General features: G+C 40.1%; 1 protein-coding gene across 5 annotated transcripts in view; it reads right to left on the reverse strand.

The window, feature by feature from the left end:
- ADD3 (adducin 3) overlaps positions 1-19943 on the reverse strand; it is a 103697-nt gene that overhangs the window by 23092 nt on the left and 60662 nt on the right. For 4 of the 5 annotated variants that reach the window (XM_055720109.1, XM_055720108.1, XM_055720111.1 and 1 more), the window contains one exon: positions 6288-6511. In XM_055720109.1, the coding sequence (XP_055576084.1) occupies positions 6288-6482 (195 nt within the window). In that variant the 5' untranslated portion in view covers positions 6483-6511. Of the gene's footprint in view, positions 1-6287; positions 6512-11052; positions 11301-19943 lie in introns of those variants that run through there. The other variant, XM_027812105.2, reaches the window with a different exon arrangement.

A 19943-nucleotide genomic window follows, 5' to 3' on the forward strand; every position in this document is an offset into this window, starting at 1 on the left:
TTAGGTTTGCTTAAGTGATCTCTAACATGAACCTCCTTGACCAAGGGAAAGTCTTCCTTTCTCTAGACTTCTTCTCTTGCCTCCATGGCCTAGTAAACTGGAGGGCCAGCCTTGGCAGTGAAAACTGAAGCAAAGGTGGCATCCAAGTAACTCTGCCTTTTCTGTGTCCTTCGTCACCAGGGCACTCACCTCATTCAAGCAGCAGGCCTGCATTTTCCCTAGTCATCCTTTTCCTGCTAATGTACTTGAAGAAGCTATTCTTGTTGTTCTTGACCTCCCTTGCCAGATTTCATTCCAATCGGACCTTAGCCTTCCTTGTCACCTCCCTGCATGTTCTGATCCCATCCTTATATTCCTCTGAAGTGACCTGTCTCTTTTTCCACAACCTGTAATTTTCCTTTTTCTGTTTGAAATTTGCCAGAAGCTCCTTACTCGTCCATGCAGGTCTCCTGCCCCCTCGATTTCCTGCTCATGGGGATGCACCTGTCTTGAGCTTGTCCTTTCAGTCATTATTCATTATCTGTACTGCTCTCACCAGACAGATTTGATGCCTTCATTGGACAGAATTTACAAGACTAGTGAATGAAAGAAAAATGGTGGATATTGTTACAATGCGTTGTATTTTAGATCACCTTATCACTTACCTAGGGAATTAATCCAGATCAGAGTGTTATTCACAATTAATAACTTCAAATACATATAGAATCATATGAAAGTCATCAGGCAAAGAGGATGGATCTGAATGTTTAATGATCCGAGTAATCTAAAGGACACAGTACCAAAAGTACAACAGAATTTGTAGACACCTGCCAAGACAACAAAACCCCAAACCCAAGCAGTTAACAACCAGCAGAAAGATTAGAAATATGGATGAGACAGGGGGGCAAGGATTCATTTGAAAATTGTTGGCATTTATATCATGATTTTAACTAAATGGAAAGCACCAATATGGAAATGAGAGGAGTGCAAAGTAACTAATTTTTAATGTAACAAAGTGGGGAAAATCTCACAATTGCTCTTGTGGTGCAGATGGATATGAATTGACCGCACACTGTCACAGCTATAGAAATGGAAGTTAGGCAATAGGATTTCTTGGTTCCCTCTCAGAAATCTAGTGGATGGCCTTGATTTAAGACACCATTACCCTGAGCATAATTTCCTCCTCACTTAAAATGCTGAACTTGCCCAGGCCACCTGGTCTGCTCCAGGCTCAGCAGGGTATTGTCACGGCTCACAGGGGATCTTTAAGGGACGTTTTGTGGCATGTCTTAAATGACATGCCAAGTTGAGCTTATCTCCCCTGGTGAACGAAATGCTGCACAGTTTGTATGATGAAAGCATGCAATTAAATAAGCTATTGTGACGAGAGGAGAGTCAGGACTCCCCAGCAGGAAGATGGCAGAGAAGATCAAAGAAGGAGCTGCAGTGCGAGAGGCCTGCCCAGCAAGGAGGTCCCAGGGGATGTACAAAGTTGTGAGCCCTTTAAGACCAAAGGGTGATGCTCTTGAAAGATCCAAAAGGCTTTTGAACTTGTGGGGAAAGAGCAGCAGAAGCTGAAACATGGGAGGAACTGAAAAGACTTTGATATTTTAGAGAAAATAAATTGCCCCAAAAGTGAGCGGTGTTGCAAAGATACTGGATGTTCACTTGATACAAAATGAAGCAAGCTAGACAACTGCAGAAATTGGGGGAAAAAATAAATCAAACCATCCTTCATCCCTGTCCTGATGGTTTGAAAATAACACAGCCATGAAAAAAAAAATCATCATCAAGTGTGGGTGGGTTTGCTTGTTATTGAGGAGAAAATCCTGCCTGCTAAGGCAGACCTCTGAATAGACAAGTTGCTAAGCTGGACTGTTATCTCCCCACTTTTTTGGGCAAGACCAGCTAGCATGGGTAGGCAGGGGTGTGTGTACATGTACAAGGAAGGAAGGGAGGCACAGGAGAGAGGTACATTTTTAACCTCAGCATAAAAAGAACTGATTTTGCAATCTGGATGGCTAAACCTGAACCAATGCCCTCATGTTACAGTAGTGCCAAGCTAGAATTGCCCTGAACACCCTGCAGAACCATGAAGGATTGGTAGATGCTCTCTATATACAACATGAAATTAAAGCAGAGCATGATGAGATCCTGCCAGCAAAGTGCTCAACTTAAAACCAAACAAGCTCCAAGTAACCGTGTTTCATATGTAAAAACAGCAAGTGCACATTCAATGGGTCTCGACAAGCCACACAAAACTTTCACTGGTAAATTCAAAACATAAACTGGGCATTTAAACTCCAATAACCAAGGATTTTTATGTTTATATATTTCAACTGTTCAACTTATAATTAATACACAAATTTGAGTACTCCAACTTTTTCTTACATCAATAAAAATAATTAAATATATCTCATATAACAGTATATCTTATGTATAAGAACGCGTCCTCTCCCATTTCCACCCTGACCTGTGGCTCTTCTTCAAATACAGTGATGTAAAGTGGATGTAAGGTACTCCTCAATGCAGTTTAAGGAGTGATCCTAACTTCCTGTTGGGTTACACACACTGTCCTGTTAGCTAAAGACTGTAGTTAGTTTTCCTGCTGGTTAGACAATTCTTTCACATGGTCTCACTTCACTGGAAGCAGCATGCCACTGCTGCCTGCCCACAGAAACACCTGACGCCTTCCGTGGCCTCTCTGGGAGGGCTGCAGGGCATTTCTCCCTTCAGTAAGTTCACAGAGCTCCTCAATGCTGAACTGAGACTGTTCAGTCTTCACACAGCATAACTATGCAACCATTGCTTCCAGCCCCCCCAGTGTTTTTGAAGCTTCCAGTTGCCATGGTAAAAGCACCAGAGAAATGCCAGAAGGAAATGAAGGCCAGGAGTACTTGTATACCATAACTGAAATAAGGGGTTTGATGATGCAGCAAACAAATGTTTACTCTTTGAAAGAGGTACTTACCCTGTGTTAGCAAACAATATATGACTGTTTAGCATATAAAAAGAAAAAACTTTTTAATTTCAAAGTTGGAAAATCTAAAAAAAACACCCCATCTTTTCAAATTTCGGATATATTATAGGTCAATTATCTCAGACCCGATGTAAAGCAATAAAATTAGTCCACTTCACAGATGTAGTATTTTTTCTTTAAAAATAACAACACAGCACCCAAACCTTCTGAACTTGCAGAAAGTACTGTAATAAACTCAAATGGCTTTATCTCAAAGATTGGCCAGCAGTACCTCTGGATGCTATCGGTCTGTTCAGACCCAGCTGACATTAATTTCTTTCCACCTTTCTAACAGACATAGAACAACAAACACGTGGGTTCTCTCAGATTCTCCAGGCCATCAGATGCTCATGGGTTACATGCAGGATTCAGCAAACATAGAATTCACAGATAATGCCAGGACATTCTTTGTGGGCAGCAGTCATAAAATGCCTGTAATTTGTTTAAGATTTATTATGAACAGACTCTTAAGACATTAGCAAACGTCAGAGGTAATGGGAATAGCTTTTCGGTAGCTTTTAAATTATTTAATTTAGGAAAGGGAAATTGCACATCAGAGACAAGTAGTCAGACTGCACATCAATATGTGCATCAAACAGTACATCAGAGAGATTCAGCAGTTTGATGTCTGGAGATGTCTGGTCAGGGCTGTAGCCCTTACAGTAACATGCACTGTGCAAAATACACCACTGATCCTGAAATGTATTCTCTAATTTATTTTCTTGCTAAAGGACTTAGATTTTCCTACTTGAAAGAAAGAAAAAAGCTTGTTAATAAAACAGATGGAATCAGTATCTATGTTTCCTAGTATATGACAGTGATTAACCCTTTAGTTTTACACCATAACCTTTTGCTTGGAGAAAGTGCATGTTCAAACCAGCTCACCTCAAGTCCATACATGCTATTGCATTTTTAAGAAAGGTATTATCCTTCCTACATTCACCTCACATTTAATAATACTTGCTAGAAGATGAGTCAATAGCTGTTTCTCTGTTCTGAATGTATATATCAAGACTGGGTAAAGATATGAATGCATGTACCTAAGACTGGGTGAAGATTTACCAGCAAGCAAGCTCTTCTTTAAAATGTGTCTGATAACCTCTCTTCCTCTTCTTCTAAACACCTTCAAACTATTTCTTCCTTGTCGACTGGAATAAACCAGAGAAGCAACAAAGCTCTATGCAAACTTCTAATATGTAATTCTGCAGCTATAGAACAAAAACATTACACACAATTCTCGTTAATTCAATCCTGAACCTTTGTTACGCAGACTGGTAACAGGAAAAATGCTTTCCAGCCCTTTTGCGACAAATATTATATTCAGGAGGAGACAAGGTAATTGTTTTCAGTCCTGACTCTCAAAACATTATGGCACATCGCAGCTGGAACCTGGAAGAAATAATGCAGTTTCTATCCCCAAATCAGTTATGAAATTTGCTTGATGGACATTCAGTTACAGATACTGTATTAAAACTGCTTTTATTTCCTCACTTGAGAAATCATAACAGGGTTCCTGTGAATTTTTTACATCAAGAGACAATAAAAAGAGATACTTGAGGGGAAATAGTAGCTCAGACAACTCCCCTTTGTGCCTGATCGCACACTTGGCTCCCATGTTGTCGTTTCTCCCTGGCAGATGCTGAGAGCTGAGCAGGCGGCAGGTCCTGGCTTATTTGGACAACTGTTCCCTTACACAACAAAAACTTGCAACTTATTGGCAGCTCCAAACAGTCACTTCCCAAAAAGTGCTGGGCTCAGCTTCTCTTGTGGCAGGACACTAACAACAGCCCGGCAGCGCTTTGTCCCCCAACCTTCTGTTAAAGCAGTTACCCAAACTCAGGGGTTGCCCCTCTTCATCCCTCTTCCTAACATCTGCACTGCAGTGATACTGCATTTATTAAAAAAACCACAGAGGCTGTAGCAAAGGGAAATTCATTACATTTTGCAGACTTGGCAAAAGGTCCCCCAAAACGTTAAGGAAAGAGTTACACTCATCAGATTCAATACCGCCATTGAAAGGACCAAGAAAATAACACATGTACAAGCCCAAACAAGAGCTCTCCAATTTATTTTTCTCTGTTAGGCTAAAGATCTGGTCTGTGCTGTGAGTCCTGGCTATTCATAACGTGAATATTTTAACAGGAAGAAGCAGATTCTGATCACATTTTATAATTGAGTGTTTAACATAAAATTATCGTGATTAAAGCATTATGCAATACCTCCCTTAAGAGTATTTTCTTTATAAAAGAGCTTGGCTGCAAAACCAAACTTGCACAAATTGACTTGAAAGTAATAAATTCCTTAGTCAACAGGTTCACATTATACTCAGAGCAACACACAGATCCAAGAGGCACTCCACGATAACACTTTAGCAAACAATCCTGTTATTCATGGATGACTATAACAGGGTGATTACTAGCAGCTGTTTGCAATCTCATTACATATGGAAAAGCTTCAAAAAAAATTACAGAAGCACCCCAACTTACAGAGGAACTGGAGAGAGAAGGATCTGTAAAGCTGCTTAACCCCTTCCCAGTCCCGTTATCCTTATTACATTATATTCCAACATCCTTAAAGGATCACCCTCCACCATCCTTACTCACTCCCCATGGCTTCAAAATACTCAAGACAACAGTATAACTTTCCAATGTATTAATCAGGTTAAACCAAAAGAATGCATATATTAAAATGTAACTTAAAACTAATGTCAGTGTGGTTCAATAGATTTAACAGTTTTATATGTAGCCTACACAAGTAGTGAACTTATACAATGAGTAGATGAGTGCTAATATGGCCAAGTACGGGTATGACTGCTTCCAAGGACATGAAAAGAACATAGCCTAGCTTTAAACAAACTTAAGCCAATTATAAATGTTAATTAAAGCATTCCTGATGCAAATGATAGGTTAATATTCAAACTCAGAAAGCAGAACTCTGAGTAATGCCCTAATTTGTTCTTACTTGACCACTGACTCCTTCACTCTCTTCCCTACCCCTTATGTTTTAACTAAGTACCCTGCAGCCAGCCAGATCTTCTTGCAATACTGCAGTGAAGCCTAAGAATATAAAAGCATCAGGAGAAAAAACTAACAAAATAAAGGCTGCTTGTTTACAGACAAAACACCATGCAAACGAAATGTTGGATAATCTGTTTAGTGATTCTTCTCAGAAGATGGTCCAGAGATATTCTAACTAGGTGTAGTATGTATTTCTAAGTCTCAAAAAGTTAATCAGGAATCTCAGAAAATAATATTCTTTCATTCTCATCCCCCCCCTTAACCCCACTCACAGGGCTCTGCAGTATCTGAGTGACCCTCTTCCTTTGCTCCATCATATTGAAGTCCTGTCTCAGGTCAGGAGACATGTTTCTCTCCCGGATATACTCTGGGTCATTCTCATTGATGCGATCAAAGTACCGCTCTTTGTGAGGCATCGTGGCTGGGGGAGGAGTAGTGATCACCACCTGACTGGCATCAGTACTCATGCTTCAACACCGCGGATGGTAGGCTTCACCTGAAACAAGAAGAGGGAAGAATGATTAACAATTAAAAGGAGGGTGTTGAATATAACTTCCAAGTCTGGACACAAATAATGTTCTTTTTCATCCCTGCCGAACAACATCTAAAATGAAAAGAGAACAAGTGAATAATTATCATAATCAGAGGACTAAGGAAAAATTCTAGAAAAGTGTTTAAAAAACAGTAATGAATTCTCTAATCACGCATAACCATTTCTATTCAAGTTCAAATAAAACCCCAACAGCATACAATTAAGAAATATGACATCAGAAATGACTTACAACATTTTGTGACAAGCTTTCTTGTACCATTTCTCATTGCACGCATCACCCCCCCCCCCAAGGTTTTTATAGCCCTCCTTCCTGACATGTTAAAGCAAACACACCCCAGAAGATGGGGCCTCTGTTTAACATCTGTTCAGACCTCATCTCCCAACTTGAACGATGACATTCCTCAATTATAGCATTTCCAAAGCATCTTATAACCCCAGCTTAAAGACAAGACACCAAGCCGCTCAAAGATTGCCAAGGGATCTCTGCAGAGAGCTGTCTGGTGTCTGCACTTTCAGGAGACACTCAGAGAAACCAAGGGGACTACAGAAAAGGTTGTATGTTGGGCTGCATCCATGGCAAACAGCTGAGTTTTAGCTTTTCTCCTCTTGTGTGCAGTTGTATGCAAAGATTCTCACTGAAGCTCATTATACTAGGAGGGAAAAAAAACAAACCACCACCCTAAAAACCTCTTTCATGTCTTGGTCCAAAGCTACGCTTAAAATCTCATTAAAAAACCTGATAAGCATTTGTAAACACAAACAGAACTGGATCAAAAGCAAAGAAGCAGGCACCTGAATTTTCATGTAAAGAATCAGGCTCAGAAGCACACTCAAACACCATTCCTCAAGTGGGTACTGAAGAAGGATGTTTTCTCAGGTTTGAGGAACAAAGCGAAGCAAGATTTTTAGGAAGAGATAGTGTTATGCAAATATGTTTTAACATGCAAATATCTACATTCAATAATATATTTAATAGAAAAATATTTGCATGCAAATGTATTTGGCATGTAAATAATTCACATCTTCGGAGGAAAAAAAGCCAAACATGAAGGAACGAGAACTGTCGAGCATTATTAAAACAGCCTGGTTTGACATTATGGTATCAGTGGTATGTGCTCTGTGGCACAGTTCACCCATCCCTCATTTGGGTCAGTGCAGCTACTGTTTGGGGCATTCTGTGAACAGTGATGAGGAGCATCTGAACTCCTCCAACTATATCCTCACGTATTTGCCGGATGAAACATCTGGAAGCCCTGTTAAAACCAGCTGCAGCAGCCCAAGCAGCCAAAACCCTCATCCTGCCTGTGACAAGTCCTTCTGGTCCTTGTGCTGCACCTCTACTGCGCAGCCACACCACGAACAAGGCTAGCAGGAGGATGCAAATTGGTTTTCTGCCAATTTCCCACGCTGACACCCAAACAGCTTTGCTGGCACACTGTGAGGGAGGGCACAAGGATGAAATCCTGGGGCACTGCATCCCTGCCACCAAATATGAAACCCCAGGCAGAAAACAAGACAGACACCACTTACGGAGCTGGGAAAGCATTAGCAGGTAAGGTACAAGAAAACCATGTCTATGATTTTCTTGTATGTTACAGATTATGAGAAGATTTGGGACTGAGATGAAATACAGCTAACACCCTTCTAAAAGACAATCACTACAGGTTGTAATTCTTTTTGTCCTTTACACTTTTTTTTTTTTTTTTTTTTTTGAGGGATGAAACACCATCCAGGAGGGAACATTACCCAGGAGCACATACAGAGCTTCCAGGAGGTACCTGGTGAGCTGGACAAACACACCACATTCTGGCATGTTTAATTTGCATCCTGGAGATAAGCTCCATGAACTCTGATGGTATGGAGGCTGTGGAAGTGTACCAGTGAGTTTTGCATTTGCTGCTTGGGTGCAGTAGGCATTCATTCAGCATTAGCAAATGACTGACCACCGGGGGAAGCCTACTACGTGTGAACAATTTGGGGATGCTGAGGGGAAGACAAGGGGCTTGCTTCAAGGAAGTGAGGGTTTGGGAAAAATCTAGTAGGAGTATAACAGGAGCTTTAGTTTATCTAAAGAATGAACTATTGTCTTTTCCAGCTGGGAGCACTGAAGCAGAAGAATAAACTTCTTGGGGCAGTGTTTGGAGATATGATCACAGCTCAGCTTTCCTCTGGTCAGGTTAGAAGAGATACCCTTATAATTGTAACCATGTATTATGTCCGTTCCCCCCACCCCAAAAAATGCAGGGTTTAAGAAACAAAAGAAAAAAGCATCATGAGAAGACACAAGACCATGAGCTCACTCTTTCACTCTCCAAATGCCACAAGGTATGAAGAGCCTGAGACCACATCTCTAAACCTACACCGTTCTCCATCTGTATCATGGTAAATACTTCCATCTGAGTCAGAACAGACACTTCCAGCACCTGCTGGTAACTGAAAGCAGTCTAGAAATGCAGATGGCAAGAACCTTGCTTGAATTGGCAACCAGCTGTGACTCCTCTCTTCAGTTGCTTCTTCCCAGGAGTTGCCTTATCCAACTGTTTTTCCTAAAATGCTCCTGAATCCTGTTAACCCCAAGTGGCACACTGCACTGCTGATCCACTTGGTTGGTTCAGCTGACTACATGCATGTCTGAACTTCAAAAACCTTTTATTGTTATTATTATAGGTTTACAGGACACAATTAGTTCAAGTCTGTTACTTTAGAATTAATTCTTACAGTGACAGAAAAACCCATTCATCTGTAAAGAGAAACAAATGTGGCTGGCAATACCCAAAATCCACAAAAGAGATTTTTCTAATTGCTTTGGACTTCATTTTTTCCTTTTTCCTTTCAGAGTGGTTTGTTACCTCTAGCCATTAAGATTACAACATTGAAGTCCTTATACTATAAAAATCCTCTCCGTTACTGAACATAATATGGGTATTGGGTCTAGTTGTTCCTATTAGGTCTGGTTCAATGCCTGCTCTGTTGGGCCCAGGCTGACTCTCATATAACCCCTACTGTTTGGCTGGAAAATTTTCAAACAAATCAGCCATTCTTTTATAATTTATCTGCATCTTGCACTGTTTTTTGGTGTGGTGGTGTTTGTTTTTTTTTTGTTTTGTGTGGTTTGTCGTCCCCCCCCCCCCCCCGAGAACATTTGTTAAAAATGTGCTCAGCTTTTGGGGATCTAAAAATCTGTACCACCTCCTCAGCACAGGACTGGTAATGACATAGATGTAAGCGTTTACAGAAAATCCAGATCTCAAAATCTACGAATTGTGATAAAGGACTCTCTCCCTCCCTCCCCTTTTTTTGGTGAGATTCTTTTGCCTAGAAGAAAAATCAGCTTTGCTGCAAGGCAACTTTTGGCTTCCACCCCTTCCAATGATGTTCATGAATTATACAAAGTGAGCTACCATCTTCCTGAGTGGTACTAGCTAATGCTTCTTAGGCACGCTATACTGCATAAGTGATTTCAGAGACTGAAATACAGGTGGAAGTGAGAGACTGTAAGCCCCTATAGCAACTAGACACTATATCTAGACTGGTCAGAAAGGATAAATATACACAGAGAAATCAAATCTAAACTAGGATCTGATTTTGTCCTGATAAGAGCCATCACTCTTGCTCAGCTGAGACACATGTTTTAGCTCACATTTTGGCCTAGCATGCATATGCTGTTAGACCAAAAAGAGATTCAAAGTATGCAGAAGAGCAGTTATCCCACCTATGGTTCAACTACTCCGATGTGGGGCAAAAGAAACTAAGAAGAGCAAGTCAGCACATAGAAGCTTTTCTTGTACAGAATCGCTATCTCTGCTGAAAATACTTTTAGGGACCTGTGAAACAAAGAGACTTTGTTACAGGGTAATTGCTTCCCCCTGTCTAGTTATGCCCTCCTGGTTCATGACGAACTGAACTCAAACTGCTACATAAGAAAACAGGTTGTGTCCTTCCATGCTTTGGTATCTTATAGAGCTGATGGGCTTGGCCTCCCTATTCTGTTCTGTACTTTATACCCTTAAGTGGGCTACAGCAGTTAAGTGGAACATTCCGCCTCTGTCAGGAGTCTGTGCAACTCTCTACTTAAAAATAAGCTTTATTTAACAAAAGCTTCCAATTTATTCCAGGAACTTGGAACTGTTAATTTTAGGCTGCAACTTTAAGTCCTGAGCATCCCCATTTGACATTTTGTAAAGTCTAAGTACCACGCTGTGCTGCTTTTGTTGGAATAACTGTTTTCAATGTCAAATCACAAAAGCAGCTCAAAAATAATAATGAGGTCAGAGAAACAAGGAGTACTGAAGGAAAAAAAAAGCACAAGAGACCAAATGCAAGAAAAATTTATCTTGCCAAAGAACACACTAGAAGGCACTGACTTGATATATCTTTTGTAACGTACAGACTGTATATAAAATAAATATCACCGTAAGAGAAAGACAGAGCAACAGAAAAGGGGTCAAATCATTAGATCACCTATCAACAAAGCATTAACCTACCTCTTATGCTGATTTTTTTTATGGCTGGTTTCAGACATCCCCTTTTTCTCTATGCAGTACAATCCATCTGTTTGAGAGTTTCCAGCACTGCAAATCAGCAGTGTGTGCGCCGCATCATTAACCAGTATGCCTGATTGCAGGTCTGAGCGCTCGAGCTAGACTATACCACATCTGAGCATTTCTTTTTTAAGGAACACATTGTGTTATTCTGCTTTTGCTATTTCTCGCCTGGTTGTTTTTAAGGAACAGTCTGCTCTTTCTTCCCCCCTCCAGTATCTTGTCTGCCAGGAGACTTGTTGGAAGCAAACTGGGTGTCTCTTGATCTCTGTTCCAGCCTCCCTATGAAACAGGCAGGTTCCTGTCTGAATCAAAGACTTGGCTTTAGCCAACATGTCAGCTACATAAGTTAGCTGGCAGAAAGAAACACGCTTAAGGAATATGAGGAAATGGTTAAGAGGGACAGAAAAATACGTAGCAGAATATAGACTGAGACACGGTCACCATTGCTATCTTCTGGCATTAGAAAGTCAACTGTTCACCCTCTCTCCTATACACTTTAGAGATGCCATGCAACTGAGCAATTGCATCTGTTCTAGGGAAAAAAATATATTTGGGTAAACACCTCAAAATTAAATTAATTTTTAAATTCTCCTGATCAGGACATCAAATACTATAAATATCTGACAACATGTTGACAGATTTTTATTTTTTTTAAAAACATTACAACAGGTTTGGGTTTCATTTATCTGTCTCACACACTGATAAGATGAGCAAGATGCATGTTCAGACATTAGCATTTTCTAAATGCAATTTGTGGAACTGAAAATACTTCTGCTACACTAGATAGGTAGCATTTCTTCAATGTTACATTGACCGATTTTACAAATACACAGTGATTCTGTACACTAGCACTCATGTTAGCCTGTTAAACCAGGACCTTACATTGACACAAGGCAGTATTTGCATTAAAAAATAAAGTAGTTGCACCTTCTCCCAGCCTTCCCAGCTTTCTCCTGGTATTACCTCTTCAGATTCACACCAGCAGATGTTTGTAAGGTGAGATGGTGGAATGGGTAGGATAAACTACTCTTTGTCTGGTTTTAAGTTCTTTTTTGGTTTTGGTTTATTTTGTTTGGGGTTTTTTTTGTTTTGTTGTGGTTTTGTTTTTAACTTTGGGGTTTTTTTTAAATGAATTTATTTTCAGCTGTGTCAGTTCCCCCAGCCAGTTAACTGCGTATCAACACAAATGTTTGTTCTGAAACAAAGACAATGATGATACGGGGGTGTCTAATACAGCTTCTTCCAGTAGCAGTGCGCCCATAAACAATTTGTCATATTACAGCCCAAACTGGTTACAAATCAAATATTCTAATCCAGCATGGCATATTTAATTTAAGTCCTTCTGCTTTTAAATAGAGTAAGCTAATAAAATAATCATCATATCCTTTCAGACACCACATGAAAGAGACTATGTGGCAGTAGAGTATTTTCTCCCAAGAAATAAAAACTTGAGTATATCTGAATCTTAGTTTTGTGTTTCTGTGTTAAATCTAAAGAATTATTTTTGCGCAATTATAGTCAACATAAATATTCAAGCTGCGCAACTCACACTTTACTCAGTGTAAAATGGAACTGAGCCAGCTACTCTTTACTATCAGAAAGCGAGGTAACATAGGAGGTTGCAGATAGCCACCCAGAATAGGAGGGCTATACCTTTAACTGAAGATGTAACATTTTTTTCCTCTGTTAAGGCAGGCTCCTTATAATGCGCCCAGCCTGTAGCAGGTGTAGTCTGCACCTCCACATTTGCAGGCCAGCCTGCCAACATTTTGCAGCACAAGCAGTGGGGGGAAAAAAACCTCAAGCCTAGAACGATGGTTTGATGCATCCAATATGCTCTACCACATGGCCATAAGTGCTATTTGCATGTGTTAAGTCTCATAAATGAGCTGGTATGCTTAACCCTCTAGACCCAAACCTACCTTAATCATTCACATTTTGGTATTCCTCACTGCAGCGTGACAGTTTTTAAATGATTGAGAGAACCCTTGATGAGCAAGTTATCCAGTTACCCTTTTCTGAGTGACAGTGTGATAAAAGACAAAACCAGACGCAAAAGGACAACCTCTAGAGTTCAGAGACAAGGCCCATCTTGCCCAGTATTGAACCCCCTGTGCTGAGGAGAGGCTGTACATAACTGGGCTCTTTCCATTGCTGTCCTTTGAGCAGTCAGCTGCATAGGGGCTTCCTTGCTTCACTCCATAAAATGATATTTTCTTGTTTTACAAGCAAATTGTTACAGTTGTGCAGAGAATAAGAACATTTTGAGATTATGCTGTTACTTACACAAAACATTCAGGTCAGAACAAACCCAGTCAACACAAACTGGTTACAGAGAAGTAACAGAGGAGGAATTCAGAGTTTGATGGTGAAATGATGCACCCAAGTACTCCTCCAGCACACCAGGAAGGGGTTGGCTGCACCACGAGAAAGCACTGAAATCTCAAAGTGGTGAAGGAAGATTCGTATCATGTGTATTATTCACTATGAATCCTCTTTTACTGCTGGACACAGTTTGCCACACCAATTATTTGTAACAGTATGACACAAGCAAATAAGAACTATTAATTTGCAACTTTAAAGAGACACAATAGACTGTGCCACTTAAACCTCGCTTTAAGAGAGGGAGGTCAGTCACCCACATATATCATGCAGGTTTCTTTTTTCCCTTTCCCTAACCTTGTTCCTTTAAAAAAAAAATATCTCTCTTTTCCTCCTTTTATTTATTCATTATTTTTAATAACTACTTGGTTTACAGCTTCTTACCAGAACAGTTTTTACCAGAAACTCCATATAAAACTGAGTTATATTTTGCTCATAGATAAGTTTTATTTACATATGGAAGCATATGCGTATATTTTGAAAGAACATGAAATTGCACTTTGGACTGCTGATAGTTGGCATGTCTGCTTGGGTACACAGGGTAACTGGTCCTATGAAACAGTGTGGAATCCATTGAAAGAGACTATTTCTAAGGCAATTTTAAAAAATCACCTCCTTAAATAGAGTGAAAACAGCTAATACACTAAATTATTTGTTAAAATGTAAATAGTTTCTGTACTCACTAGACTTGAAAAGCTGTCAGTCTTACCTCACACCTGCTTCTCCTCTGGGTTTTTTTTCATCTTCTATGTTATACTGAAGTTCACAAAAAAGCAGAGTAAAAATGGGTTCTATGATGAGAATGTAAGATTCTCTTGGTTTAAGGTGTTTTTCTATAGCAGCATTAAATTAAAATTTTATGCACAGGATATGAGATCACTTGAAAATACTAAGGTTAAATAACCTACTTCTGTTCAAAGGCAAGACTGCTGACCGGGAGGGATATCCTCGCTGTAGCAGAAAGCCAAGGAGACATCCAGAGAAAAGAAAACCTCTCCCTATGGCATACACAGAAAGCTCCTCTCACAGAAAGCACAGGTGTGGTGAATGACAACAATGGAAATGAAGTTACTTCTCCCCCTGTAACATTTTTCTGCTCATTCCCACTTTGCTCCATGGTAAAAATTACCTGCCACTCACAGAAGACTCCCTCCTACCTCTACTGCTCCAGAGGATTTGGTAAAGGACCAGAGCAACATTAATTACTACAGATTTTCAAGTTGCAAGCTTTCTGAAGCTGTATTCCCTTGAAGCATTTAGGACTTCTGCAAAAAAGGCTCTGAAAGCAGAAGACCTCTGGCAGAGGAGGCAGCCAGCACAGCAATGGCAGCAGAACTGCCGCTTTGGTGCGGCATTTGCTCGTGACCACCCTCAGCCAGCTCACGGGCAGCAGGAGTGCTCGACCTGCAAGAATTCAATCAACTCTCTGGAACTGGTTTCTTTTGGCAAATCCAAATGAAAAGAAAAGCATTGGCTCTTTCCCAATGCCACCTGGAAGTTTAGACATTACAAAGAATAAACTATACATCCAAATTTAACCAGTTTTAAAACTATATTAAGAACATATGTACTGCAATCATCTCTAAACAGTAGTTCTAGCTGATGAAAGCACATGAACATGTGTGTAACTCCAGCATGCCACAAGCCATGGGGACACGGGAAGATCCAGGCGCTCCTGAGCAGCTCCCAGCAGCGCAGCCCATGTCAGAGAACAGGCCCACGGGCCAGCACAGCCCTGATGGGCTCTGCCAGACTGGCAGGGCATCTCAGCTCTTGCTGATCCTGTTTTGTTACCCCTTTTTTACAGATGACATTTACCCACCCATGTCAAACCCGTTTGGATGCCTAGAACAAAAGTAATAACTATTATCAAATATTTACATATTTCAAGGAATCCATCAGTGATCTCGGCACTCACCGGGAGTTATTGTCCTGTATTTATCCGTTCCCGACACTAACCGACACCCTGTAGAGTTAGTATCAATAAGGGATACAAGTAAACTATAGTTGCAGAGCAAAAACCAGATCATTTGCCTTTGACTTTACTTGACTCAACAAACCCCTCAAAATAATACCAGGGAGCTTTAACCCCAAATGCGTATTTCAGTTTTATTATAAAACCAGAAACGAAGACATAAGACATACGGATCAGTTTTCAATAGGAATAACTGCTTTTTGCTTTTGGTTTTAAGGATTCTGATCAAGCGCAAACGCTGCAGCACCAAAGGAGCTTCAACTTTTGGTTCTCACCCTGCTCACATTCATGTTACAAAGGGACAGAGTAGATTACTAGTCGGGGGGGAGAGGGGGAGGACAGTATTTTGAATTCATCTAGTTTCAGAGATATCTGGGAACTTGGTAATGGAAAAGTAAGGTAGTTATTTTCCAAAATATTGCAACTTTAAGACAATGAAAATATATTTTATTTTTTTTTTAGGTTTATCTCTGCTTAGCCACAACTGATTTTGTAGATAAGTTACCTAAAAATATTTCACAAGGCAGTAGACAAGAGAGCGCTAAATTAATAGATTACATTCTGTTAGTACTTATCCATATTAAACTGTGCAAGTATGCAAACACAGAACCCTCACTCATAGACAAGCAAAGGCTGAAAAATTTCCCTAAATCCTTTGAAAAAGATGAAACCTAGGATCCTCCAAAATAACAACTGAGAACTTATCTGTAAAAAACTGCACATAACTGAAAAACCTGATTGCAGTCAAAACCTTTCACATTTTGCAGCACTTTTCCTCTCTCCCCCCTGCAATGCAAAGCCTCCAACTTCCTCTGATGACTTTCTTCTTGGGCTGCCTCTGAACTGCACCCATGCTGGGGGAAAATTTCACTCTTTACACAGATCTACAGAGTTATGGAGCAGAAGAACCAAGTTTGCTATGTAAATAATTTAAAAAAAAAAATCCACTAATTCACACCAACCTGGAAAGCACCATTTGGAGTAATGAGGGCTACTCCCAGCAATCTGCAAGAGCCGTCCTCAGTCACTGGTATAATGGGTGACACTAGATAGCAGGGAAAGCTCTTATTGATCCCAGGGCACATCAAAAGCCTTCTTGATTTATGGCAGTTTGATTATCTTGAGAAATGTCATGGCCAAAGCAGCTGCCTCCTGCATTTTTCTGGAGGGTCAGAGGCTGTGACGGTGGGCAACCCAGATGATCGACACAAGGCAACTGCTAGATTTTAGGAATGTTTTACATGAACAACCAAACTCGTGTATGGCAGCACGCAGCCAAACCTTTTTATAGCCCAAACTCCTGGAGTTCCCCCTCTTCACATCAGATCCTGACCTTTACCACCACCGACAGCTCTGTGTAGACCCCATTTAAGACCACTGCCATGCATTGACCATCCTGAATTGCAGCTCAATGCCCTCCGTAACTCATAAGTGGGGAACTGGAAACCCAGCCAACAGCTAATCTCAGTAGGGACATTTGTAACTGGAGATTTGAAGAAAAGATGAAATTGTGCCAGGCCTTCGATCATAAAGTCTTCAGGACAAACTATCTTTATTTATATGACGCACCACACCCTGCACGGTTCCCCCCAGTTCATCTTGGGATCTCTGAATCACTCCACCATAAATTTTAAATAAGCAATAACACAAGTCACATTAATACACCAGTAGCAGCCTGATCATGTCAAAATAAATTGGCTAGCTTCTCAAAAAAGGAATTTTAACATTTTACTGAATTCTACATACATTCTCACATTAAACAGAAAACAACAGCATTTCAAAAAGTTGATTTATGGTGGTTATAGTAAAAAACTAAGAATGTTTTAGATAAAACCACAATTGCATATACTGATTTCACATATGAAGAACAGGCATAGTAGGAGCTTTATGGTTGTCTTAAGGTTTTTAACCGTAATTTAAAAATAGTAATTGCTGAGATCAATGAAAGCGTGAAACAAATTATGCCAGCCCAGCCCAGGCCTGACTGCAGCAGACACAGTGCCACTGATTGGCAGGGAGAAGCATGGAAAAAATACCTGGGCATCTCCAGAAAAAAGCTACACTTTTACTCTAGTAAATGCTCTAAAAAAGCAAGCTACAAATGGGGGTGTAGAGGGAAGGCTCTGTTAGTAAGACTTTAACAGCTTATATCAGCCATGGGATGGAAGAGGGGACAAAATCTGTAAATCACTAGTCCCAAATTATGCTGAGAGTGCCTTTTCTCACCTCATTGGGTCTCCATTACTGGAATTAGTTTTGTTTGAACATAGAGGAAAATCTTTCTCCTCCCTGGTCCATTTGCAAACATAAATGTTGACGTATATTAAAAAGTAACATGACAGAAGTTAACATAAGCAGAATTTGATTTGGGTTATGGTTGCATGCCTAATATGTACAAAATTTTCACCTTTAGAGGACTTAAGCACACTTTATGCTACAGTTTTTCATGTTTTCCTGGCTGGCTTGAGGTGATCCTGCCCGTCCCAACTCACGCGTTTCAGCTCCCCACCTTTCAAAACGCCATCCCCTAGCTGTGCTAGCACACCTCTCCACAAAGCTAGGCTCTGACCTGGATACACAAAGGGACCAGGGTTACACACAGTCTGGGGGAAAAGGGAAGGGGAAAGTATGGAGCAGAGAAGGGCCACATGGACATTCGGGGGCAGCCAGGCCCTCTTCGAAAGCTCAAAAAGCAGCTACTTAATTAGCTATGTTAAAAGCATGTTGATTTGATTATCGCTCCTAGTGAAATCCCTAGAATTTACAGTGGTGCAGCAACATTTTTCCTGTTTCTCCACATTGCTAATATTGGCTTCAGCTTACTTGAAAATAATTAAAAAAAAAAACCCAACCAACTACCTAACTGGTAAATATACAGTTTCATATGCAGTCAAAGTTTTACCTATATAAATATGTATATCAATCTCAACAGACTTGGCCTGCATTTGACCTTTGCTCACCTCAGTCACCTTTTCCTCGTGGTACTGGAAAGATAAATTAAATTTGGAGAGCTAAAGGTCTTCTACACCTTCAGGAATGGAAAATTACTCCACTGAATTTCAAGCAAGCCAGCAAGTCAGAGGGTCATTTTGGACTTAACCACAGCCCTGAACAGAGAAGCAGATGTGCCCAGAGCAGTAGCCAGCAAACCCCTGAACAAGTGGTGAAGATTTACTAACAAAAGCTTCGGTAGGACACACAGTGAGGGGTATGGTGAGTCAACAATAAGCACAGTAGAAAGACTAGTTTTTTAAAATTCAAAAGGAGAATATATAAATATTTCATAATTAGGTTATTATTATTTTCCAGTGCAAGCAAGCAATTATCTACTTTTATCCTGTATTTCTCCTTCTCCGTCATCACTCATAAGCACTGAAAGTCTGGATGAAATAGAAGACATACAACAAACTACTTCACAGAGCATGGATACATCTTGGCATGCTACATGAAATCCTGGGGACTTGCAAACATCTGTGTTGTTTCTAAAATGCAAAATGAGCCTGACATTCAACACTTCTTGAGATTTAAATCATCCTCCCTTTTGTCCCAAGCAGTTGCATGAAGTGTGAATATTTTCATGTCTAAAGAGGAGCTAGTCCAATGTACTAGGGACAGAACTTCCTAGAAGCCAAGGTGGCACAAACACCATCCACCACAGACAGTTTCAGAAGACACTTACTTTCTACTAAAGCAGACAAAAGAAGAAAATCTTCTTCGTGGTTTCTCTTAGAGGAGAAACAAACTAGGCACCTGAATGAGTTGCAGTACCAGTGGACTCAAAGTCTAGCTGTAAAGACCTCAGTTATAATTCTGAGGACACATGTTGCCTTTGATCAGTAACACATACAGCATGGAAGACTCTCCCTCAAGTCCTTCCCCAAACAATTCTTCCAGTTGTGACTTAGATTTTTTATTTATAATTCCAGTAATATTCTGAAGCCAACAAATACATTAACTTATCTGTCTCTTAGATAAAACTATCTCAATATAATGTATTATGACAGAAATTCATAAAATAACATAAAAGTTGTTTTAATTGAATTTCCAAAGCTCGTTTGTTAACCTGGCCTGAAAAACGTATTTGGCTGTTTGCAATTAAACCTACTTATGTCTATGTTAAATGCAAGTATCAGACATGCTACCCATGGGCCAGAGTTCAGACTCAGAGCGCAGAGAGATGTTGGGGCAAATTTTAATCTCCATTATATCCTTATGAATTAAAAGCAACCAAATTAAAAATCAGTTAACAATTGCTGTAAAAATTACATTGTGTTCTGAGCTTTGGTGATGCTTATTTTTGAATATTTAAATAACTCATGGAAATCATCTCGATAAGCATGGTATTTCAGTTTATACCATAGGAAAATTACTGATGACAAAAAAAAAAAATAATGTCTGAGGCTATACAGATTACATCTGTTTGAGGAGTGAAAGTAAATCACATCTTTTCTATGTCTTTCAGTTATCTTGTTCA

The sequence above is a fragment of the Falco cherrug genome, chromosome 9, assembly GCF_023634085.1.
Source record: "Falco cherrug isolate bFalChe1 chromosome 9, bFalChe1.pri, whole genome shotgun sequence".
NCBI lineage: Eukaryota > Metazoa > Chordata > Aves > Falconiformes > Falconidae > Falco > Falco cherrug.